At 27.1% G+C, this 26,061-nt stretch overlaps 1 protein-coding gene across 1 annotated transcript in view; it reads left to right on the forward strand.

Annotated features, from left to right (window-relative positions):
• Window positions 1-26,061, forward strand: part of LOC112680086 — a gene marked incomplete in the record, with an annotated part of 199,354 nt that overhangs the window by 65,552 nt on the left and 107,741 nt on the right. Inside the window, 1 exon segment of the mRNA XM_025550082.1 lies at window positions 20,432-20,569. Coding sequence (XP_025405867.1) covers window positions 20,432-20,569 — 138 coding nt within the window.

The raw sequence follows: 26,061 nt of genomic DNA on the forward strand, positions 1-26,061 counted from the left end.
AAATTGCGATTAAAAAAAAAAAAAAAAAAAAAGAACTGGTAAAAAAATGTTGAAAGATATATCTCTACGTAATATATGGATATGCTGAAGCACTTAAACTAATATGTATTTAAAATGAATATTCCAATTTTTTCATATACCCTGTTTTTTTATGGAAACGTAAAATGTTACAAAACCTTTTTAAGCAAATTGTATTTTATAATAATTATGATGTTATTTCATTTATCATTGTAAAAATAATGAAAACATCATTATTTTATTTTTCGTACCATCACTGCTCATTATTAAATTAAGTCAAATTTTAATAGGTATAAATAGATATTTTTTAATTGCCCTTACTAAGAAATGTTTTAACCATAATATTAATTAAACCTAGTGTAATAAATAATAATAAAATCAGTTGTTTACTAATTTATACAAATATATAAAAATATTATTTCATAATTTATCATCATAAACATAACATTCAGACAAAGCAATACAAGTTGCGGCTTATTGAGAAGCGAAGTGAATATGAAGACCGATACGACAAGAAGAAGATAAACATAACATTATAAAATAAAAGGCTTTTAATATAAATGTTAAAGAGACTGAATATAATCTGAAATTCATAATATGTTGTATCAAATATCAGTTATTTTCATTGAAGCACGATTTCTCGTAAAAATCGATAAACCAAATAAATTAGAGATTTTGTTTAGCATTAGATTTAATTTTACTTCTTCAATTTAAAGAAATTTTGCACGTATCAACATAACATCATAATATATCTATATCAAACTACCATCACCTTAAAGAGCTATTTTTTTGAGACTACAACATGTGAAGTTTTTCAGATATTGAATTTTGATTATATTACTAAAACTGAGTCATCGCGAGATGTTTGGCAGATGTGAAACATCGACATTTTTTCGAATAGAAAATATGTATAAAAGGATGATTTATTAAAGGAAATACATATGAAAAAATCAAAATATATGGCATAGATAAAACAAAATATTTAGATTTTTTTCATAACAATTATTCTTTATTTTATTTATAAATATATGTTACGGGCAAAAGCCGAAATCGAGCAAAACTCAGAAATGCCCGGGCAAAACGCGAACTGCCCACAATCCTTGGGCAAAATGTCATATTTCGGCTTTTGACCGGACAAACCTAGTTATGACCAAGCTCATTTGGTCAAAACTACCAAAACCGTATACTGAATTTTATCGTAAGGGAAAAACCTTAGAGTCTTAATTACGTTCGCTAATATTAAATACAAATAATTATGAAATAAATATTATTGTACAAATATAATTGAATAAACTTAATCAATACATTTAAACCTCACTTGGGCCAAACTGTAACGTTTTAAATAACTTCACAAATTTTAAATACAAAAAAATAGTAATCATAAAATATTGTACAGATATAATTTAATACACTTAAATAATAAAAAAAAAAATAATTTTGTTTATTTGTTGCTACACATATTAGAACCATGGCATTTAAAACTACGCAAAATATTTTTTTGTTTACATTTGCATCGTTTCGTAGTGCACTTAGTTTTGCTAGAACAAAACATAAACTCTTGTCCTCCAGTTAATGAATTTTGAATACTAGCAGTCCTCAGTGGTATTTCGATATTTTGTACATCATTGCTACTAATAAATTATTCCTTGCATTGAAATATTTGGTTTCTGGCATAAAGTGATGACAAAATTCCATTTTTGATTCCTATTTTATAGAATCCATCATCAGTAACACCTAATATAACACCTAACACATTATTTGCGTCGACTTTTCCTCTATCAACACAAGGCACTGGAATTTTTACTGTCGTTTCAACTTTTAGAGGTGAAAATTGATTTTCACTCATTAATTTCATTTTTTTTACTTGCGCCACTTAATCCATCAGCAGCCTTTTCCCTTGCTATTTTAAAATTTTGTTTTTGTTCAGATAGGTCGACTAAAATTTTTTCATTTCATTTTCATTTTCTACAAACTCTAGTAAGTCATTTTCGTCATTTACATTGTTTATTATATCATTGGGTAAAAATAACACCTTTAATCCACGACTAACATTTTTTTCAAACATAGCTTCATATGGAGGTTGTTTGATGCCAGGTTCAATGAGTCAGTTTGTAAAAGTTGCAATGGAAAAATAAAAGTAAATAGTTACACATTTTTGTTTCATTTAATTTTAATGTAAGTTTAAAATCATTGACATAAGAATTAAAATAATATGGTCGTAAAAATGTAGGTGACTATGTAATATTCAAGTAAATATACAAGATGACATTATCTTTATAGTTTATATCTATACCATCAACTATATTAGTGCAGTCTTGAGTAATTTATTCAAGTCCTACTTGCTATTATGTTAAAAACACCCAATGTGAATATTATGTGATTATCTACAAATTAAAAATAGTACCTATGATTTTACCAGTAATTGCTCTTCACCTGTACGTGTAGCTTTGTAGCAAATTACTTATGACAATTTTAAATAATATTTATTTTAATTAATTTAGTTTGTATATTGTATTCCTTAAATATTTATATTTTGAAAATATAATTGATATAGCTAGGTAATCAGATATTATATAAATATTTTTAAATATGTACCAATAATTTTAAAAGTGAAAGCATGGAAGAAATTTGAAAAGGCACCTGAGTTACCACCAGGATATATATGAGGAGATACTGGTCAAAGAAACAGAAATAAAAAGATCTACCCAGATTAACACATCTGTTATCAAAGTACATGAGAAATTATTTTATTTTTCTATACCCGAGGTTGAAATTAACATTAATATGAACACTTTAATCAGCGCTTGAAAATACTAAAAAATAGTATACATATATATTCTTGTATTAAAATTTTTAGTTTGAAAAAATAATGTACAAAAATAAAGGTTAGAAACCGGTTGGAACCGAAACCTAAATTTTAAAACTCTTAAAATCCCGAAATTTAACCTAAACCCTTAAAAAATATTTTAAAAACCCGAACTCTTACCTAAACCGTTAAAACCATTAAGGTCTCAATCTCTAGTTCATAAATCATAAATTATATAGAAAAAAAAAAATACCTACCTAAATCTAGGTGAAAAAAAAAACATTAATTTTTTTCTGACTAGAATTCCAAACGTTCGTCATTTTTGAAGTATGTATTTAAAATACTTATTACGACCAATATAATAAAAATTATGGCCCATAGATAATTATAAATGTTGTCATTTTAGTATTATTGTCTTTAGCTATGATTTTAATAAAAGTTGAATAATTTACCTGAACGAAATAGACTATAAATAATTTTGGGAGGATTAATATTTGCATCGGGTGGGTTAAGCCTCTATCTCCCTGTATATGTATATGCGGATTCGTCCACCTTCGGATCCATTCGATCACCTAACCGTAAGTTCATTGAAAATGTCCATTCAACGCGTGAACGGTATTCGGTCGCGATCACAACTGTTTTTTTTTTTTTCAGTGATTTTATTGTTAAAGCGCATACAAAAGCTAACAGTTAATCGAAGGCATCACTTGATAAAATTTTAAATAAAAATGTTTAGAAATATTTTAAAACCAAATTAATAATACCGAGCAATACCTAATCAATATATCAATATATCAACAATATCTAATCAACAGCCCAATCAATAGTAAATAACTTTTGTATTTGTATTCGAAGACCAGGGTAGTTTTGGATTGAAGGCTACCGATCGTTGAATGAATAATTTTAACGGTTCAACTGAATGGTGTATGAATTCACGTTTGAATTCCTTCGGAAACAAATATTCGTATTCGTTCGCGTTCACGTCATAATGTAAACTAAGCTGTTTCGCATCATAATATAAAACAGAAACATAACATAAAAGTTAAATATTAATATTCTCAGTTTTTCCACAATCGTAGTAAATGCTAAAGTATTCAAGTTAACAAAATATTTAAAAAGTTTTGATTATGATCACGGTGACACGTATACATTGTTATGAACACTTCGAATTTAAATTCGCTTTCATATTACTTTAGTTTTTAATTTTTGTTTTATCCAATTATACTGACTTGAAGAAAATGTGCCAATTTTTATTCACACGAACTATATTGAGAAAGCTGATATTTACACTGTAGTCAGTAGATTTTCAGTGAAAATCGCTTAAGGTTTATGATGACGTTTAAAAATAAACCCATTCGAAATGGCCGCCTATACTTATTTGAAGTAATTTTAAAATAATAACTTTGAATCGGTCTGGAATGGGGAAACGTATACTTAAGCTTGTGTTATATTTTACGATTAATTTGACATTATGTTGGTCATACAAAACAGTTTTAACTTTTTTAATACAAATTACAGCATATTCGATCGCAGTAAAACTTTTGGCGAACATCCATAAAATGAAATACTAAATTGCGGACTATCTGAATTTACTACATGTCAAATGGAAAAGGATAGCCGTATATATTATACGAACAACAAATCTATGGGAAAAGGATTTTGAGCATAGTTTTTGAAAAATAAATTACCACTAACTAATACAGATGACGTTCTGGAACATTGGGACATAAAAGTGATAACGCAAAAATGTAAACGAAATCAGTAAATATACATCGATATCTAAGGCAATGTATTCAAACCATTTATTAATAAATTAATTTAGTACTGAATCTTGAAATGAGTAAATAAACCATTTGGATTAAGTGAACACGCACATACGTTTATGAAGGACATGCAAAATAGCAATTAATTGATGGCCAATTAGAAAATGGACGATGGTTTATCGGTAGCATTGGTTTGTATAAATCACGTGGCATTAATGAACGATAATTTATCGCTGTCAAATGTGATTAGTATATCATTATGTTTGGTTTAAGTGAAGTGATGCGACGATAAATATGATTTTATTTCTATATTCGGCGGTGTGCGGTTCAATAGATTGGTATGCACAGGGACGGAGCTCAATACGGGAAAATCGTCGCATTTATGAAAATTCGATGCTGTAAACTCGAGGTCGTTTGATTTAGAACTAGAAGTGACAGGAGCATACGATGGTTTGAAATTGGGTTGGGAATTGAATTCGTGGCGTCTAAGGGTGTTTCAAAGAAACGTATTTCGATGATTCCCGCGTGGGTTGCAAAAGGCCGTATGGGTACGCCTGCAAGAGAAATGCAGCACTTAAAATATGTCACGTGTTAGCACCCTGCAAACTTTGAACTTTCGATCTTCGACCGGAAGAATGGTTTAATCCACAATTCGTGCGACTAGCAACTAGCAATCGTATATTCGTGTTTGGTACACAAATAATAAATTCAACCCTGCGCAGGACCTACACTAAATTCAAAGCATTGATTAGGGCCTTATAATCGGCAAGTGTTCGGGATTTGACTAGAGATCCATGTAACACGTTTAGTTCTTGTAGTATTAATACATGTATAGTTAGAATTTCACGTGTATTTTTAAAACACGCGTATTTGAGCACATGAGTAAATATGTCTAAATAAAATGTCTTATAAAATTTTTAATCATTTTTATGAGGTTTTATATCAATTTAAAAAATGTAAAATGTTTTAAGTTCAGCAATTATTGATTTTAATGTCAAATTTGTTCAGTTTAAGATCTTAATAAGTCAAACAATCGCTTTTTTTAAACGAAATCATTTGACAATGTAACTAGTTTAATCGGATGTGTTTTATTTTTTTTTTCATGTTGTTTTACAGTAGATAGTAATATAGTCACCATAAAATGTGAATTTACTTGTAGTTTTGCATCAAAATTAACGGTTGTTAATTTAAAATAATTTATTAAAACATATATTAAAAGTATTCGATTATTATTTCCATGCTTAACCATCTTTGAATTTATACTGTTATTAAATATTAACGAGCACTGTGATTATTTTTCTAGCTAGGGTGAAGTATGGTATTTTCGTGGCATAGTCGATTTCGCGAAATTATTTGTTGAACGTATAAGACAATTTTCTATACCACGAAAACACCTTACTTCGTCCTGTTCTTCGTTATTGGTATTAACCATAAAACATTAATATTGTTTCTTATGTTTAACTATTATCGTTTATTTTTGTTGATGCCGAACAGGTAAAAATTATGTGCGGTTATCGATATTGATTTATTTCGAACCGTTCAGTTCGAAAAATATTTTTTCGTTTCATGTACACGTGTACAGCGGTACAGATCGTATGTGCACAAGAAGTCGGTATTTTTTTAAACACACGTCCAGAACCCTGACCACTGGCTTGTGAAACGTTATCGAACGCGCATGCAGATACCATATTTTCACGCCCTCCGGCGGGTAAACGACGAACACCGTTTTGTTCGAACCGAAAAATTCGTGTGCGACGGTCGGCCAGTCGGGTCGCGTTGTTGTGCGCGTACGACCGTTCATCTCGATCGGTGCCGACCCGGCCACCAACAGTGAGGACGGGCACTCGGCTCGGAACACCATCCAGGGCGGTCTCAAGATTTCTTGAGGCTAGCGGCAAATTAATTTGGCCGGACCTTCGACCATAATAATAACATAAAATAAACAAAATACTCACTGAGTATAACAACATTCTAGCAAGCGTATTTTTTCAAAGTTTAACAAATCAAGCTCATTTAAATGCATGTACTGCATTACATAATATAATTAAATATTATTCATATTGTTCATAATTTAATCGTTAAATGAAATCGGACAATTTGCTACACACTCACACGCGGGTGACATTAATCGCCGACACGCAGCGTGGAAAATTGCTCAGTGTAATCGAGGCTTTGTTATTAATTATTATACATCGAGACCCCTAAAAAATATTTCAACGATGAGACCTGGGGCAAAATGATCCCGTTGCCCCCCCCCCTCCTTCCGAACGGCCCTGACACCACTACCGGTACACCGATCAATTCGTTCGCAAGACGGAATTTCGAGCAACACTGGTGCGGGGATCGGGCCGAAAATAAGCCATGGGATTAGGGATTTCGGATCGAGCGTCCGCGGCTGCTAATTGACCCCGAGCCGCGGTACGATATCCGCCAACGTTTGTAGTTCAAAGAAAACCTTCCGCGGAATTTAGCGATTTTCTCGGTAGCGAAATGTACCTTGCGCGTTAATTTCATTTCGGTTGCGTCGGAACGTCGAGCGAATTTAATTTCAAACAATAGGTCGGCGATTCGCCGAAAAAAACAATGTCAATATTTTTCTTGACTCCGACAAAAAACGAAAACGGTAATTTATTTTTCTACGAAAACGATTTAACCGCGTGTTTATGTGTATGCATTTTTTTTTTAAATTCAAATATATATAATCCGTCGATGGTAAATGTTACGCGAATATCAAAACGTAAACAATAATTGATTTTAACGGAGACGGAAACATTTTAATTGTTAAAAAGCGAAATGTTGATAACACGTCCATTTAATATATGATATTTAGTTCAGTGTTCAACCGATTTCCTTGGGCGAAAACTTGCTATCCCGTCCGTTGTTCGTATTAAAGAGCGAATACTCATTAATTTTATCCTTTGATGCGACAGGTTTCTCATAGACAGTAATCCTCGTCGTTTATTATCAATCGTTCCATTATACTAATAAATTATTTAATATTAGCCTCGTTAAGATATTTAACTTAAGGTGTAACATGCTAATTATTCCAGTAAAAATAAATTTGTTAAATTTATAAATACATATTTAAAGTGTAAGTAATTCGGCAAGTAATTGTAATTATGGTAATTGCATCGTCGTAATTCTCGTGACACTTCTCGGTGATAAAAAAACAACGCATATCATAAATCACAAACGCATATCATGACGTTTGTGATATACGTGTAACGTTACGCTTAAAAGAAATGAATTCAATGCATTTAGTGGAATTGAGTTCCCGTATACGAGTACCTATGGTACTCCGATCGCAAATATTTTTATTTATTTTGAATTTGCATTACATTTATTTGTGATTTATTTAGTAAAACTAATATTTTCTTTATTTTGAATCAACAAATTTATCTGAAACAATTTATAAACACCTTTATATAATTAAAAAAAAAAAAAAAAACACTTAATTTCTTTATTATAGGTTTTTATGGATTATATGCTTAACTTGAAGTTGTGGTTCAAATGTGTAAAGCAAAAAATATGCAAATACTTATGTCTGAAAATAAATATTACCATTGAATGACTGTTAAATTATTTATTTATTTTTTTTGCTACAGATCAGTAAATAACTACAATTTTTTATTTCTATTTTTTCTCAAAATTCTATATTACGTCATCCGTTTCAATTAGAGCGTCAACCTTAAGCAACAAGAACAAAAAATGAAATTAAAAAAAGAGAAGGAGCCTCCTCGCAGAGGAACTCTAATTTGAATAGTTATTAATAAGATTACGATACTAACAAACTAATTCGTAGTAATAATAAAAAATTAAATTTTAAATCGCGTAAATCGTAGTAATTTGATGATAGACAATATTAGTCAGCTATTTATTGTCATTTTAGCACCGATGTTGGCATATTTAGTTAGCTGTGAGGACAGCACTTACAGGGATACCACGTGAAGGTATCTACCTCATCTCCTTCATATTTATTTATTTTTTTATATATTTTTAATTTGCCTAATTATTAATACTATTGTTATCTGTAGTTTAAAGTTGGACTCGACAAAGAAGAAGAAATCAGTTATATTTATGATAATTTTCATAAAATTATTGACATATATTATGCGTACTAAGTACAATTATTTTATAATTTTGACACTAAAACCTGAAATATTTTTATATAATTTGATAAGTACATTCCTATTTTTAGTATATTTTAAATTACTCATTACACTTACCACTAAATTGAACACTTAACACACGTAAATATTTGAGAAACTTTAGTTTGACCCTTGGACAATCAGTGATTCCTTAAGATCGGGTAAATATTGTTGTAATGATCGTTACCGTAACATAAGTTTATAAGCACGAATAATATGGTGTACATTATTTCTAACTTAAATGAACGAATGAATGATTTCCATTCAACGACGGTGTATTTGACTTATTATTTTTTGTCTGCCAGAGAGCAATAAAAAAAGTTTCGAAACGTTGTTACTGTTATTTATTTGATTTAAAGAAGAAATTAACGCGTTTCGATAGAATTGAATATCAGATTGACAGGATTCGTGTCCTTCCGTTATATTACTGTTATTTAAAACACTTTAATGAATCTTCGGTTGCTTTAAATGAATAATTCAATAGATAGTAACTGGATTTCGAAGTGGTATCTTTATTGCTAAATAAATCTTCTAAAAGAATTAGGGCGAATATGTAATCTTCGTTTCGTTTTCAGTCGATTAATAATTCAACAAAATTTATCTATGCGTATTTTTTTATACTTCAATTCATATTAAGTGTAATAGGATAATAATAATAATACGTTGGTTATTTTTTTCGCGTTATTCATTATTTTATTACTCAAATAATATGATAATAATCGTTAATATTTTAATAATGAGTACTTAACCTGATCTAACGTAGTCATATATCATTTTTCTACCGTTATTTTTCGAACGATTTAACTGTATTGAATAAACACGAACAATTATTAAAGATTTGGAAAATGAAAATTATGGCAGGATTGGAGTCATAAAAAATGTGTTTATATTTTATTCATTTTGCACATTTCAACTGACAATGTATTATGTATAATGTACACGTATGATATATGAATATGTATAAATATACATGTGATATTCATTTGACGTACCTATCGCAAAAAGTTGACATTGATACACTATACTGATTTAAAAAAAAAAAAAAAAAAGCTTTAGGACAAATCACATGTTTCTATATTATTATAAGTTTATGGGTGATATTTGAGTTTCATTAGTAATGCACCTCATTTGTCAGTAATTTAGCATACATGCGATTAAAATCAATTTTAATTAATAAATTGTAAATTATATATAATAGACACAGTTTTGAAATGTTAAAATTAAATCGCGTTTTGAAAATAGGATATTTTAAATTTTCTGTAAAACTTTACTTTCATCGATACGGTTATTGTTATATTTAAAATTTAAAAATAAGTTGAATATACTCCTTGGGATTTTCGGAATACTTTTTTTTGACGTTCCATCGTTAATTAACGGTTTGAAATAGGTAATATCGTGTTTGTTGAAAACAAAAATAAATTCAAAAAGCTGTCATTAACATTTTTTTGCTCTCGGGAAACGAGTGACCTAATTCTAACCTTACCCTGGCAATATAAAATATTATACCATACTTGGTTGCGTACGCAGCGTGTTTTTGACCGTGCGTGCTAATATTGTCCGAAACAAAAGCAGCTTTCAAAGTTCCAGAGGAAATATTCGCTCATAAATCGCAATTCGTAAATGAAATGTATTAAAAACAATGCTTACAAAATAATAATAATTGATGTATGAATAATGTAATATTCTATTATTATTTACGCATGTTGGAAAACAGAACGGGAATAAGACGGTCAAGTGTTTTTTTTCTAGCTATATTTAAGTACAATAAATTACATTAAATGTTTCGCCAGTTCACCTCAATTAGGTAATTGTGACCTTGCATATCTATGTATACACAAACGAAACGAGAAAATGATTGGTTATCGGCTAGGTTATTGGTCAACATGAAGTTTTTCTCCGCCATTTTATGAAAACGTAAGCGCGTATCGAAGTCTTAACAAAATATCACGTGGAATTTATTTCATACAGAAATCGTAAACGTTTGACACTAAAGAAAATGAATTGTATATATAAACCGTTATAGTTAACTTATTGAAAATTTATTGTTCTCATTGATAATGATGATAAGATAGCATTATTTTAAGAACGATGTAAGATTGAAATATTTCTATTTTTTATCAACATTGACGATGGATGTTTTAGTTTTTTATCAAAAAAAAAAAAAAAAATTATTACATTTATTTAAAGACATACACAAATTTATTATTTTACAATATTTGTAAGTTTAAATTATATTTTGACTGTCATATGTTAGGTCGTTTTCCTACACTAATGATTTTAAGGGTAGTAATATTTTTCACCGATATAAAACCAAGTATCACAAAGATAATTTTTGAAGCTTGGATATTACCTAATCCATACTTTAACAATACATTTTAATTAAGATTAAAAATATATACACATTAAAATTTTATTCAACAAGATGAAATAATCTGCAATGTCAATAAGCTTAAGGGTACGTTTTTTAACGTTTTTAAATACTATAAAATTTGTTTCAACGGATTTCTTTTTCTTTTTTTCATGTCGCCAGTGATGGCGACAAAAAAGAAAATGAATACTAAAAATCTATTTTTCAGTTCTCAATTAAGAATAACTATTTTGAATATTAATTCAATTTTAATTTATAGTACTTAAATACAATAATTATTACTTTCGATTTTACTACTTTTATGTACTGAGTATAGTTTTTGTTTTTACCTTTCACATTTCTTTATTCCCTTTTTAAATGCATTCAATACTATTAAGTATTAAGTAATTTATGATCCATAATTTTACGATAAACCAAATATTTATTATAATATTATATTCATAAAAAAAAATAAAACTAATTTTGTTTTGGCTAAACTAATGAGTAAAAATAGTACGAAAATTATTGAAAAATCGTTCAAACATATAAAATGTTTTGAAACCTGTTAATGGGATTACTGAAATATTTAATTTTGGCTGACTATAGTTCTACGTTCATTCAGAACTTAAATGATATTTTGAAAGTTTTCAGAGGACCACACAGAGAAAAAAAAATATGCTATAACCAATCTTATTCTTTTAGCCGTTTCATAATTCAATAATAAACAGAATGATTGATTTACTTTCTCCTACAGATATTTTCCTAACTACTTCATCAGCAAACTTTTACGATGTTTGACGTGACTTATTGATGTTTCGATAGTCAGCCTCTAGAGCTGTTTTAACGTATTTCACAACGCAGAACGTGTTAGTTTACTTCATCGTGAACTAACAAAAAATATTACTTGCAAATTTTTTAATATTGAATTAAAAATACGAAAAATCAGTGATGGTTAACTTAAAAGAAAAATCCATTGTATTATTTTTTTAAAAATAATACAGCAATTTAAAAACTTACACGTTGACATATCTGTAAATATTGTATTAAAATTTTAAATACCTAGTTAATATGAATTTTGATGGTTAATAAAAAATATAAAACAACTAAGATCATCTTGAACGACATTAGCCATGGATTTAAAAATAACGAATACCAATTATACTCTAAGGTAAAACTCAAAATACCGATTTTATGTATAAAATATTTAACTTAGTCACCTAAGTCAACCAACATACAAGTGTATTCACTATACTAATTTGAAATATGTAATTTTTATTGGATTATTGTTATATAAAATATTAAACTAATATTAAAAAAAAAAAAAAAAAAAAAAAAAACAGAAAAGTTTACAATCTCAAAACATATAAATGATGATTAAAATGTTGAAAGTAGTGTACTTATCAAAATATCGATAAACGTGAAATTATTTATCAGAAACCACATGTACGTACTCGTAGTCAGGTATCAATTTAATATATGGAATTAAAGGTATTTCAGCATTATTCGTGTTATATAAACTATATAAATTTAAAAAACGAATAGCATGTTTTTAATCATGTTCTATTATTGTATACTTATAATAACTTTTATTTATTGGTTACCGATTGGATATATTTTTAGTATTCTAATGAAGTATTATATAATTTAAATTCCGGTCAGCACCTCTTTTATTTATTCAATTTTTATTCTCGTATAGTATTAACTTAAAGTAATTTAATTTGCATACAACTACATTATACCGAACGTTATGTATTGTTAGTTTATGAATTTGAATAGAAACAAATGTAGAACGGTTGTAGATAAGTGAAATTAACACCCTAATATGTTATTATTGAATAAATTATTCATTTCATAAACTTTGTGTAATGATGACAAATTTCTTTTATGACTGTTGAGTTTTTATTTGTAGACATTTTTTTAAGTATGTGATTTAAATGTCAAAGATTACATTGCCCTAATGTTGGTTGATTTTACGATTTATGTTCATTTTCATTCGTTGACGTTAGATAACTCAAAACAACGATAAACGGAAGTTGATGGTTGGTTATGAAACTTAATGTACAGTTGATTTAAACATTAACATCACTGGTAATTTTATTTATTAATTATCGTGGGATAATAATTGAACTTCTGAGTATAGTATTACGTAAATGGAACAATCATAGGAAATAAAATTTATAGTATTACATTCAAAAACGTTTAAACCGTAACAAAATAGGTCTTGTAAAGTAAAAACTATTGTTTTTCAGTACATTTTGGTTTAAAATTCAGAACGATTTAGATGTTTATTTTGATAAATTATTTGATTTATTTTATCTTTCGAGGAATATTTATAATCTAAAATGATTTCATCGGTACAAATTTACACAAAATCAATATATTTATGAACAATAAGTCCGAGAATATTATCCTAAGTTAGACATATACAAAATCTTATACAATTGGTAAATTCAATAACCGGTTAGATTCACTGCAAAGACTTCATGAATGTGGGTTATGAAATCGCTGTGTAAAAACCATCCGGCAGCTTTAAAATGGTTCAAAGTCAAATGCAGTTCTATAAGTTGGCAATAAGCTAATGAACAAAATTATTGTGCTTCAGGCGGTGACGAGTGAGACATTAATTATTAATAACTATCATTGAACTTTTATTTTATCCATTCAAGGGGGCTGGTACAGCCTACATTTTTCGTGTGGTTATACCAATGGAATGGAATAATACACTAAATTCTGATTGTCCGATTTTGGTTTTTAAAATATTATATAAAAGTGATTTAGCTTTTCTACCATGTTTTGAAAAAAAATTAACGATTTAAATATTATTTCTCAATTATTCTCAATCGAATGTGTTAATATTATTTAAAATTCAAACACATTCAACACAAATCATTAAATAAGTTGGACTGAAATCGAAAATCTGTTTCCAACAAAATCTAGAAGATGACTTAATAAATGAGAATATAACACTCCAAAAGTTTAAATCAGATAATCAGAACTAAGGGAATTCTATACCAGTTTTTAGTAGCTATTTTCATGAAAACGAAAAGAGAAAAAATTGTTTTTTTTCACGTGTTCGTGTTTCTTACTTGGACGTGCGTATACGAAAATCAATGTTATTATAGATATCTTGTTAAGTAGAGGTATGACGTGGTGCGTTATCTCTCCTCAGACATGCAATGTGGATACCCTTAACTGTATAGGTGTAAAATGACGAGTGAAACGATAAGCCGCGGTGGCCCAGTAACTGCACGTATAGGGCCGTACGCTCGAAACCCGTACCGTCGACATAAAGTTTCACTAGAGATTTTCAAACCCATTACGTTCCCATGACATCCACGTGGAACCATGTCAACATTATAAGATATATGGCTACCATTCATACCATCATTAGTACACAGTAAACGATTCAGATCAAAATTAATTACGAAATAGGCAGCGAAAACATTATAAATCTTGTCTATCTAATCTATAAAACATACATAATTCAATGCCTCCAGCGGTAATAAACGTAATTTTAGGTTGAACTGTGCTATAATACAGTATAATATATAATATAATCGTTGTTAATGTTATATATTATATAGCATTTACAACGACTATAATTATTAAGGTTACAACTCGTTTGCGCAAATTTACCTTTTTTACAACTCATTTGCGCACAAGTTGCGAACAATAGAAACCTTTTTTCGAAAAAATTTATCCACGTATAGGGTGTACATAACCTGTGTACCTACTTCCAAATTTTCGAATTGGTTATAACCTGGGCTGTGGACCAACAATTTTTTTCATTATTATACTCTACAACATATTCCTTCACCCTTTATAAGGCTTAGGACTTTATGTCTATATTCATATTGTGGTTTTTATAAATTTGCGGATTTAAAAATGTTGTTTGAGTTATTTAATTTAGCATTCCTTAGCAAGCCACCGTTATTTATAATTTGTTCAATTAAAATAATTTTATTTATAATTACAATAATTTGTTTACAATTAAGTCCTTAAGATAATTTTGAGTACATACTAATTATATATTGGTACGCGTTTGCATTAAATATGTTAAAACGTCAACTTTTTTAGATTTATAATTAGAGTATATTTTTTTCATATAATTTTGTTTTTTTAATATTTCTTAATATTATTTTCTTTATTTTTTTTAATGAATTAGTTTTTAAATTAGTATTGACTTGAATTTCCATAAGTATTTGAATGATTTGGTGAATATGAGGGTGGGAGTATAAAATTGACTATTGAAGTGCATGTGAAAGTTTTCAGCTCCGTTCGTTGTTCTTGTGCTATTGTTTGGTTCACTAGCCCATAATTTTGGCTCAAAATCAATATCAATAGCAATATAATTTTTTAATATATAATCTGGAAAATCCATACTTATGTTACATGGAGTTATTGAAATTATTTCAGTAAATGCGTCCGAAACGTCATTAGGGTCCAAATATGGTAAACCGAAAAAATATTTAAGCCACCTTCCTACTTCAGAATCATTTGAGTATTCTTTAAATACATTTTTATTTTTCTGCAAATGTCTGAACCAACTTTGTTCTAAATGGAATTTACAGCAAACTATTTTACACTGCGGAAAACTCTGAAGAACAGCATTGTGTGCAGCTTTTTAAAAATTTGCTTGAAATATTTTTACACTTAAGTTTTTTCCTAATAACTGCATTGACAAGTTCATCATGGTTTTCCACATGGACACATATGTCGATGCATGTTTATTTTTTAAAAAACAGTATACTACTGATAAATAATAATAATTTCTATAAGCATGAATTGTATGAAATTTTTTGGCACATAAGTAAAAGTTCCATCACCAAACACGTGTTCATTATTAGAAAGCATTGCCAAGCTATTTTTACAAGTAAATAAAATAATAAAATTATCATCGCTTGAAACATAAAATTGATTACCTTTATACAACAACGTTTGTTTCATTTCTAAAAGTTGCTTTAAAGACTCGTCATAGTTTGATGGTAGTGTGGGAAAATTTTTTTTCATACATCATATATTGAACGACGTATCAGCTTCAAATCACCATGTTCCATGTTCTCAGCAACGTTACTATTTTTTAACTCTTGATGTATTAATTTGTTTGGACGAGTATGTAGATCATTGTTTACCTTTCTTTTCAATGAGCCCCTTACAATTTCTCTAGATATAATTTGATCTCAATATACCTCATGGTTATGCTTTGAACTTTTAGATTGGTCAACAATTTGGTCACTGTTATTGCTTAAAATTACACTAGCATTACAAAGTTTATTAGTACACTGAAAATTGAAATTTCCATTTTTTAATTTCCTATACTCTCGAAATTTAAAATTATTCAACACTATACAACGTTTTACTCTCCGTGTTAAACAAATAGCGTCCATCATTATTTCGCCAAAACCGGAGACTAAACGAAAATTAATAGATTTGTTATAACTTATAAGAAATAATTTAACAAAAATAGTTTTAGATTAGAAATAAAGCAATAAAGATTAAAGCTTATCCCACATGACTTATTTAATTAGTGAGCATAGAAATCGCGATTATAAGATCCCTATTACAGATAGATGACAATTGATGGGAAACCATGATTGAAAATAATCATTATACTTTAAGACACCCTGTATACCCAAAACCGTACCTACAAGCAGGTTACCATTGTTCACAATTTTTTGCGCAAATGAGTCTTAACCACTTATTAAATTGTAATTATTAAACGTTTTATTTGATGAAAGTCACATTGAGTTAATTTATATGTTAACAAATTACATTAATGCTATGATTATTTTACTTCGATTGTCTTCAAAGATCGCGTTACTTTTATATTACATATGTACAGTACGCATGTATTATTCAGTATCCGCTGTATGAATGTGTCACAAGTAGAAGAAAAAAAAAATTGTTATTTCAAAAACATATTATTTTAATGTTTTATTGGTGTCAAGATGATACAATCTGTAGTACGATGGTAAAATTTGTTTTTAATTACACGTCTCATACATCTAAAAAATGTGATGATTGATTTATGTATCATAATAACATACAATTGAATTACTATGATAAAATTATAAATATGTGAAAAATATGTTTGCATGTTATGTAGATTATTGTTTTTAGTGGGTCACTAGAGTAGATTGGTTTTACGTAACAACCGAACTTGAAAATTGTTGTTCGTTTCAATTTATATCTTATCATCACGAGTGGAATGTGATAAACTAGTGTATCAACGTTATTTCAAGTACTATTAATATGGTAATAAATATTATGTTTTGTTTTTTCACGAGTATAAAATATTTATTCAGACAGGCGTTGAATTGTAAATTTTATACAACCAGTTGATTATTTTTAAAACAATTGTTTTGCAACAACAATCATCATTAAACTGTAGACAATTCTTAAATCGATAATATTTCTCTGCGAGCTATCGTCTTGATCGTTATTTGATTTCATTCAGATATTGAGATAAATTAGTATTTGCGTTTTAACTATGCTTCGGGTTCGGACCGGGTGCATAAACTGACTGTTACGCGTACCCAGACAGCGACTGTTCGCTTGTTGCTCCGTACACCATTGACCGACCGAAATGCGAACTGTGCAGCAGTGTGATAGATCAACTATTAGCGAATATTAGTGAGCTACGTGGTGGTACCGCGTATAAACGTGTACATATTTGTAATGTGTACATGTGGTCAGTTTAGGGTGCCACTCAACTATTGTTTTTTCAATTTCTTATTTCATCATATTGATTTATATGTTATTAAATAGTCGTGGTAAAAATATAATTTGGATAATCACATATTTCGTGGTCGTTCACGCGTTTCAAAGTTTTATACTTATATGATTTTTTATTAGTTACTGGCCAGTTACACACCTGTACCTTTATAATTCAATTAAATATGAATAACAATTAATCGTGGCACACATGATACTGAAAAAATACTTATGCAATAACGATCGTGATGATTTGCGTACGTGCCAATAGTTATAATAATAACAATAATAAACAAGTTTCTATTTGAGTTATATAAGCAAAACGAGAATAATAATAAATTATCTGTGGCAATTAGTGCACACACGTAATAATAATACAATAGAACTGTGGTTCGCGCACACAAAATAAGCCAAATAAATCACAAAAACAATATATTTAAAACTACGACGACTGTTCACCACCACGGTTTTAGAACGACAAGAGTTATATAAAATGTGGTGATTAGCTCTCGCAGAATATTTAGTTAACATATTAATATTTTATGTATTCATAATAATATGTGAGTGAATAACTAGTGGAAACCACCAATGTTATTATGGTATAAGTAATTTACTAAAATCTAAATTACTGCCAAGAAAGTTAAAAACTTTGCTAATACAATCTATCCGAGACCAATAATTACATATGAATATGAACCATAGTCTCCAATGAAAGGTGATAACAACAGACTAGAAATATTCGAAAGAAAGGTATTAAGAAACATCTTTAGCCCAGTATATCATAACACAGAGTTAGGAATATTTGAAAGAAGAAAAAATGACGACCAATATAAAATGTATGGAAAACCTAATATTCTAACATATATAAAAATTAAGAGAATGGAATGACTTGAGGACGTGTAGAAAGCTGGTAATGATATCACAAAAAAGTACTAACGAAGAGTATACACAAGAAAATACCAATAGGTAGATCGCGAACGAGATGGAAAGATATAATAGAGAAAGACATCAAAATTTTTGGAAGGTTAGTATCAGTAAATATGACATTGAACAGAGATAAGTGGATATGATTACTTGTGGCAGCTCAGGTCCTACAAGGAACATTAATCTACGAAAGAAGAAGAAGTATTCATAATAATATTTAAGTGCAAGACGAAGATCAGGCATGAAAAAAAAATTGTATAGTAAAAACACTCGTTTTCGGACTGTAGTTTTCACGAGAAAGAAGAAATCACGCACGAATAATTACAATAAACACGCACAGGGGCGGATCTAGAATCGGGGAATTGTAGGTCAAGCCATTTCAAGAGGCCATTTATTTGGGATGAAACTGAATTAGAAACGAATACCTTGTAAAAAAAAAAAAAAGAACACAATATACTCATAAAAGTGTATAAGTATATTGATATTAGATTTTAGAATTAGTGATACCACCGATAATGACTTATTTAGGATTAACAAATATAATCTAATTTTATCAACGCAACAAACTTATGAAATAAAATACGATTTACTTAACTTTCTATGATACTAAAACGATATAATTTAAAACATAAATTATGAATTGAAATATTTCAAATTTTGAATATACATGACATTCATTTTTCAATGAACTCCGATGGGCCAACTGTCCAAGAGTCCAAATCAAGGTCTAAAAAGAGAAAAAAATTTCCTAGAGGTCAATTTTGTCAACAAATATTAACCGTGGGTCAGCTGACACTCTAACCCCCCCCCCAGATCCGCCCCTGAACATGCATATATGAGCCTTTTCGGTTACATAATGCAGAAACACGATTGCAAAAAAAAAAACGATAAACAGATATTACATTTCACTTATAATTATAGTGTGTGTGTGTGTGTGTGTGTGTGTGTGAGAGTATATATGTATGTTAATTGAGCGGCCAGTGGTGCATCGAAATGCCGGTGACTGTAGCGACAACGAGGTGGCCGAAGTTTCCCATTGCCATTACCTTGCTTTGACATATCCATTTTTACAATTCTTCAAAGGAACGTGATAAAAAAAATATTAATAGATAGTAAATAATAAATAAAAAATGAAACAAAAAACAAGAATAAAGTTCGAATACGGTTTTACATGATTTGGTTTGAAAATATATTATTTAGTGTGGGTAAATAATTCTCACACATCAATATATTTAAATAGTTTTATTTGAAATTAACTGAATTTGGTATTCATAAAGTATTCGGCTATTTGTACAACTTCAAGTTATCCGGTATTCAAGATCCTTAAATTATTTATTTAGTTTTTAATACCTACTTGGAGTGTAAATGGCTTGAGGACATACTATATAACTTCTTGAGATTTTCATTGTTTTTAGTTTTGAGTACATCATACATCCTATTGTATTATGTGAATTAATAAAGTTCTTGTTGAAAATTTAATCATGTATCCCGATGAAAAAGATTTATAGGACAATTATTCTTGAGTTAATGCGTGATAACATTATCGATTATTTTATCAATGGAGTTAATATTAGAAAAAACTAACTGTTGATAAACTATGACGGCAACAATATAATAAACTATTATTATATAAAATACTTATAAATTATTCATATTGCAAAGAACTATGTTAGTTTAGTTGTTAATATGGACAATTATTAATTGTTTTCAGATCATATGGTCACAACAACAGTACGAACTCAAAAGATTTAAAAGAGATTTCGCACCGGCAAAAAATGTTACAAAAATTGAAATTACAAAACCAATGTTACGCTTTCCTGATCCATTATTTGCTGATCAGTGGTATTTGGTGAGTTATTGAAAATTCGAATTTAAGATATTAATTTATTCAATAATTATCTTTATGACTATGTGAATACCGTTTTGAACGGATATAAAATAAATTAGAAAAGTTATTTCCCAATTATATATATATATATATATATATATATATATATATATATATTACGAATATATTATTATATTTATTATATAATGGACACAAGTCCCAAAAGTGCAAATATATTTTATGTATATTAAACGAACCATTTATTATTTCTAATTATTTAATAGAACACAAATTATTTATCTTAAGTTCTACGATAATTTTACAATATAATTCACAATACCAATAAAATTTCCTGTCAAGAAATCACACTTCTTTTAACTGATTTGTAAATTATTTTTGGTTTTGTTTTTGATAAACAATACGTTTATATAAACATACGTTTTAATGCTAAAATGTATGTTACTGGTTTGGAAAAAACTAAGACATAATAGAACCAGTTCAATAATTTAAAATATCACTAATATTGTTATACTTTGTTTATTACCACAAATTATTTAATATTTTTGAAGAAAGTCAAAGTTATATGTATAAAACAATTTTCTGTAAGATAATATAAAGACTGTTGATTTTTTTAAGAAATTCACCTTTTGTAACTTAAACTTAAGCACAGTAAATAATCAGCATTTTGTTTTACGTTTTGAATAACGGGCGTGCAGGCAGTTCCTAAGGGAATGCTATACCCGATAAAGAATGTACTGTATTTGAATACTATACTTTGAACCGAATAAATCTAAAATCTATTTCCTAGTTACTATTTTAAAAACTGAATAATGGAATTTATATTTCGTACAATCCAAACATTTTTATAAGGATTTGAATAAATATTATACGCTGTAGATCTCAATTCTGAATTTAACTCATTTAGGACAGTTAAATTCTAAATAGTTTACATAGAAATAATTTGTTTTTTGTTTACGTCAATTAACATCAGCTCATTATAATAGCTATAGAATACTGTAAGAAAATGATTCACCAAATATTAGTGTGGATTATAAACATCATCTAAATATGTCTGCGCTTAAATATGCTATATTTAATAAAAGTACTCAAACCATTAGTATTGGTCAATCGAAGTCAATAAATTAATGCGATTATATTATCAATTATTAACGTTCGATACATCTTAAAATCTAATTATTTATCATATGGTTATATTTTGTTTAAAAAATAAGTATACTCATACGTAGATATATAATTAGTGCATTCCTCGCGCATTCGTTAGAATCTCGGAACAAACAGTATTAACGCATATGCTAAATGCTTTAAAATCTATAACTATCTTAGCCGATGATTTCCGAAGAGCTAATTTTACTCACACCTTTTTAAAATCGTCAATTAATATATTATTTAATTAATATTTTTTAATTAGTTTTAACACTATATATTACATTTTAACTCGAAAATGTACCTAAGATTTTCCGATTAAAAATGAAATCATTAAAACCTTGTGTTTATAATTGAAACAGATGTATCCACGAATGAATAAATAAAATAATGATCGTTTTAAAATGTCAAAAAATATTTGATTGAAACTAGTTACTCCTGAATACCAATAAAATATTTATAATTTTAAATCCTATATATTATTATTAGTTGAATTAATTAAAATATAAATTAAAAAATACAAATTAAAATATAGAATGAATCTATTGTAGAAGTTATCGTGTTAGTATTTAAAATTAGGTTTTTCTAATAAAATCCCATATAATTATTATTACAATTTAGATATGGTTTTTATTCATCTACTTTGTTGGCGTTTATTACAGATAGTATTTATTCTACATTTTTTTTTTTTTTTGTTTACAATGAAATATATTAAACATTTAACTTATACAATGTTGTGAATTATGTTTAAATATTTTATGTATACTTAATATCTTATGATAATTAATTAATTAAAATTTTTTTTATGATAATATAAGTCCCTATTGTGTAACACGTATATCATCGTAATATAGTTTAATATGCCAAATATTATTATTATTTTTTTTTTTATTTATCAAAAAAGTTTATAAAATAGGTACAAGTTACAGACAGAAATTATTATACTAATGTTACTACCTACATAACTTATTTTTAGTATTTATGAATTATTAATACAGAACAGTATACAAATAAAAATAAAAAAAAAATAAAAATGTATAATTCAATTTATAAATCAATGTATTTTCAATTATATACTTAGTACTAAAATATTAATAAAAACTCAAAGTAACATTAACAGTTTCAATTAAATGTTGCATGAAATCATGACGAATACATTTCTACATAGATAAATTGACATTAATTAATTATATATCGACACCGAATATAGCTAATTTGAATACATCGTTATTATTGTTTATTTATTTATATCAAAATCACTCACAGCAAGTATTATGGTCTTAAGTGTTTTAATTATTTTTTTTGTATAAACAATTAGAAGTTTTTCTAATATGTTATGAATAATTAACATATGATTGACTCATTTGATATTTGATCCTAAGCAAAACTCACCTTTCTTTATTGATTATTGTCTGTGTCATTTCATATTAATTTTTATTTTTTATTTTTTAATGCAAAATAATTTTTTCTCGGAAAAATAAAAAATAACTCAAAATTATAATTTTAAATTGTTATACAATCCAAAAACCAATATAGTATACAGATTTTTTTTAACTATAAAGAAATTGAAGAAGTTTTTATACAAAAATAAATAATTTTTAATTTTTAATATATCATTTTTTAATATTTATTTAAAATATTTTGTTCACATCCAAAATCGTAAAACTTAATTCAAATTAAGTATAGATATAACTAAAATAAAATTTCAATTAATTAAATAATGTATGTATATTAATTATTTGATTTAAAAAATATTTTATAACCAATATTTTTAAAATGTTGATCATATTGATTATTATTTTAATTAAGTTCAATTTATTGAAAAATGAAAAGATGAAGAGCTAAATAAAATATGCATATAAAATGCAATAATATCTCCATGTCTCTATACTAGAATTGACTTTATCTACCAGAAATATAATTTCACTTTTTAACTATTTACCAAGTACACCGGTAGTTAAATTTAACTTCAACATATAGAGAGAAATAGTGTGCAGATAGTACTTTTGCAATTTTCGTAACTAGTAGATTTAGTTATGGAAAGTTGAAAGGGTTCAATTTATAATAGAAACGACAAAACAGTTAACATACAGCTATCACGATGATTTGATGTGGAAACATAAACATGTAAGAGGTGTAACATAATATGTAATATTATAATAATATTTTTTACTAATACACTTTTTTAAATCCTGAAATGATTTTTTTTATTTTGCTATTGTTAAAAATTGTAAAGAAGGTGCTTTTTTTTATTTTTATTTATATTAATTAAGTATTAATTTTTATTTAAATCAAGGAATTTATATTATTTATATTCTTTTTACAAAAATATAATTTTTGAAAATACATATTTGTATTGTTATTGTTATTAATAATTACTATTATACTTTGTGTATTTTTTTTTTTTTTTGTAGCAAAATTGATGGGTAACGGTAACTATATTTAAAAAAATTTTATTATTATTTACTCTTTCATTATTTACCTTTACTTAAATATTGAACAACGTTAATTCAATTGCTATTTGATTTTTTTATTTTGCCTCTAAATTTCTAAATATTCATAAAAATAATCAATTAAAAAGGAGTTCCTTCTTCATATTTGTTATAATTTATCCCCGAAAATGGTTGTTACTTGAGTTACTACTTTTTTTGAAAGAACTTAACTCAGGAATAACCCAGGAAAATATAAGTTTTGGTAAAATAAATAATAACCTATGTTTTAGTTTTACACTTATAAGATTCTGTGTAAGTTTCAAAAAAAAAAAAATAAAAAAAAAAATAGAATTAGGATTTAAAGTTTAATTTTTCTCTACTGAAAAATTGAAAAAATTGAGTTACTGCCTTTTTCGTTGCGTATGTCGATATACCTTTTAACGACTAAAGTAAGAATACAAAAATGTTACACAATAACAGATATTATTATATCACATTAAAAATAAAAAAAAATAATAAATTACAATTTGCGTAAAAATAATAAAATTAAAATAAACTTTCAAATTTCATATTTCAATTTTAGATTATTTAAAAAGTATAAGTTTCCATGAATTATACCATTGATTCATAGAATCAAACATTTGCAATTTAATTGTGCGTAAGACTCGGTTTATCAGTGTGCAATATTATCTTAGATGAATTTTACATTTTAGATTTATTAATAACCATACACAGTTATTTAATGACTTATACGATAGTAGGTAGACCATTGAATTTTCAGTAATTGGTATTATGTTTATTATACGTATATTAGTTGTTCACCACTTTTTCTGGGATATATAGTCCTCTTAAATATGTCAAATTTAGCATTGGATTCCTTCACTTCTTCGAGAAAAATATTATTTTATGTTTTTTAAGATTTTGATGTACATTTCAAAAGCATGACCATCATAATGTCATGAAAATAAATGATATCATTCTGTGTGGTTAAATTTGTATTTAATATTATTTTTGTATCATTTAAAGAGAAATAGAGAACTTGTTCTTTGTGGATCCATGAGTAACTATCCTTGAGACCTTAGGAATTCTTGGACCATCAATTAAAAAACTTTAACTCATCTTTATATTACAAATCATGATAGTTTCCGTGAATTTTTTTTTGGTTTTTAACTAATATATTTTTTATTTTCAATTAACCTATTTTCTGGTTATCCTAAAATAAGTACAGTAAATATCGCGCAGTAACTATCTATTCAGGTATTAATTTAAATCAATAATATGCATTTTTAAATACAAAAACACTAGAAATAATATTAATATTTGATCCTACGAACGTTTATATTTCTTTAAAGAAATGAAAAGTTTTGTGAGACATGTATCAGACATTTTATAAAAATACATATAATTTACCCAGTAATTTAACTTCAAATTTTTTAATTCTGTTGTTTATTATTATTATTTTTTTTTTTATATATAAAAATGTATACTTTTAAACTATATTTAAATAAATTATTTTCAACAATATTTATAATTATAAATGCATTGAAAATATAATATTATATTTGAATTATTATTTGAAATTATATGTTTGTTTTAAAATGTATGCAAATAAATACTACTCTCAAAATACAGTAATAATTTTAGCTAAATATGTATTTCATTTCTATTTGATATTGTTTATTATACAATAAACTTATTCAGAATAATACTCTACTTGATAAAGCATCCGTTTAAGTATTTTTTTTTTTTTTTTGTTCAATGAAAGTGTGTATTTTATTCTTCTTAAAACTGATATTAAATTTGAAAGCTATTAAATTATATTATTAAATATTATGTATGATTATGAATGAATATTGATCCCATTTTGTTTGACGAAAATAGAGAAAAATCAATTAAAACTTCTAAAATATTACGTAA

This window comes from Sipha flava, unplaced genomic scaffold, assembly GCF_003268045.1.
Source record: "Sipha flava isolate LNK unplaced genomic scaffold, YSA_version1 173_pilon_pilon, whole genome shotgun sequence".
NCBI lineage: Eukaryota > Metazoa > Arthropoda > Insecta > Hemiptera > Aphididae > Sipha > Sipha flava.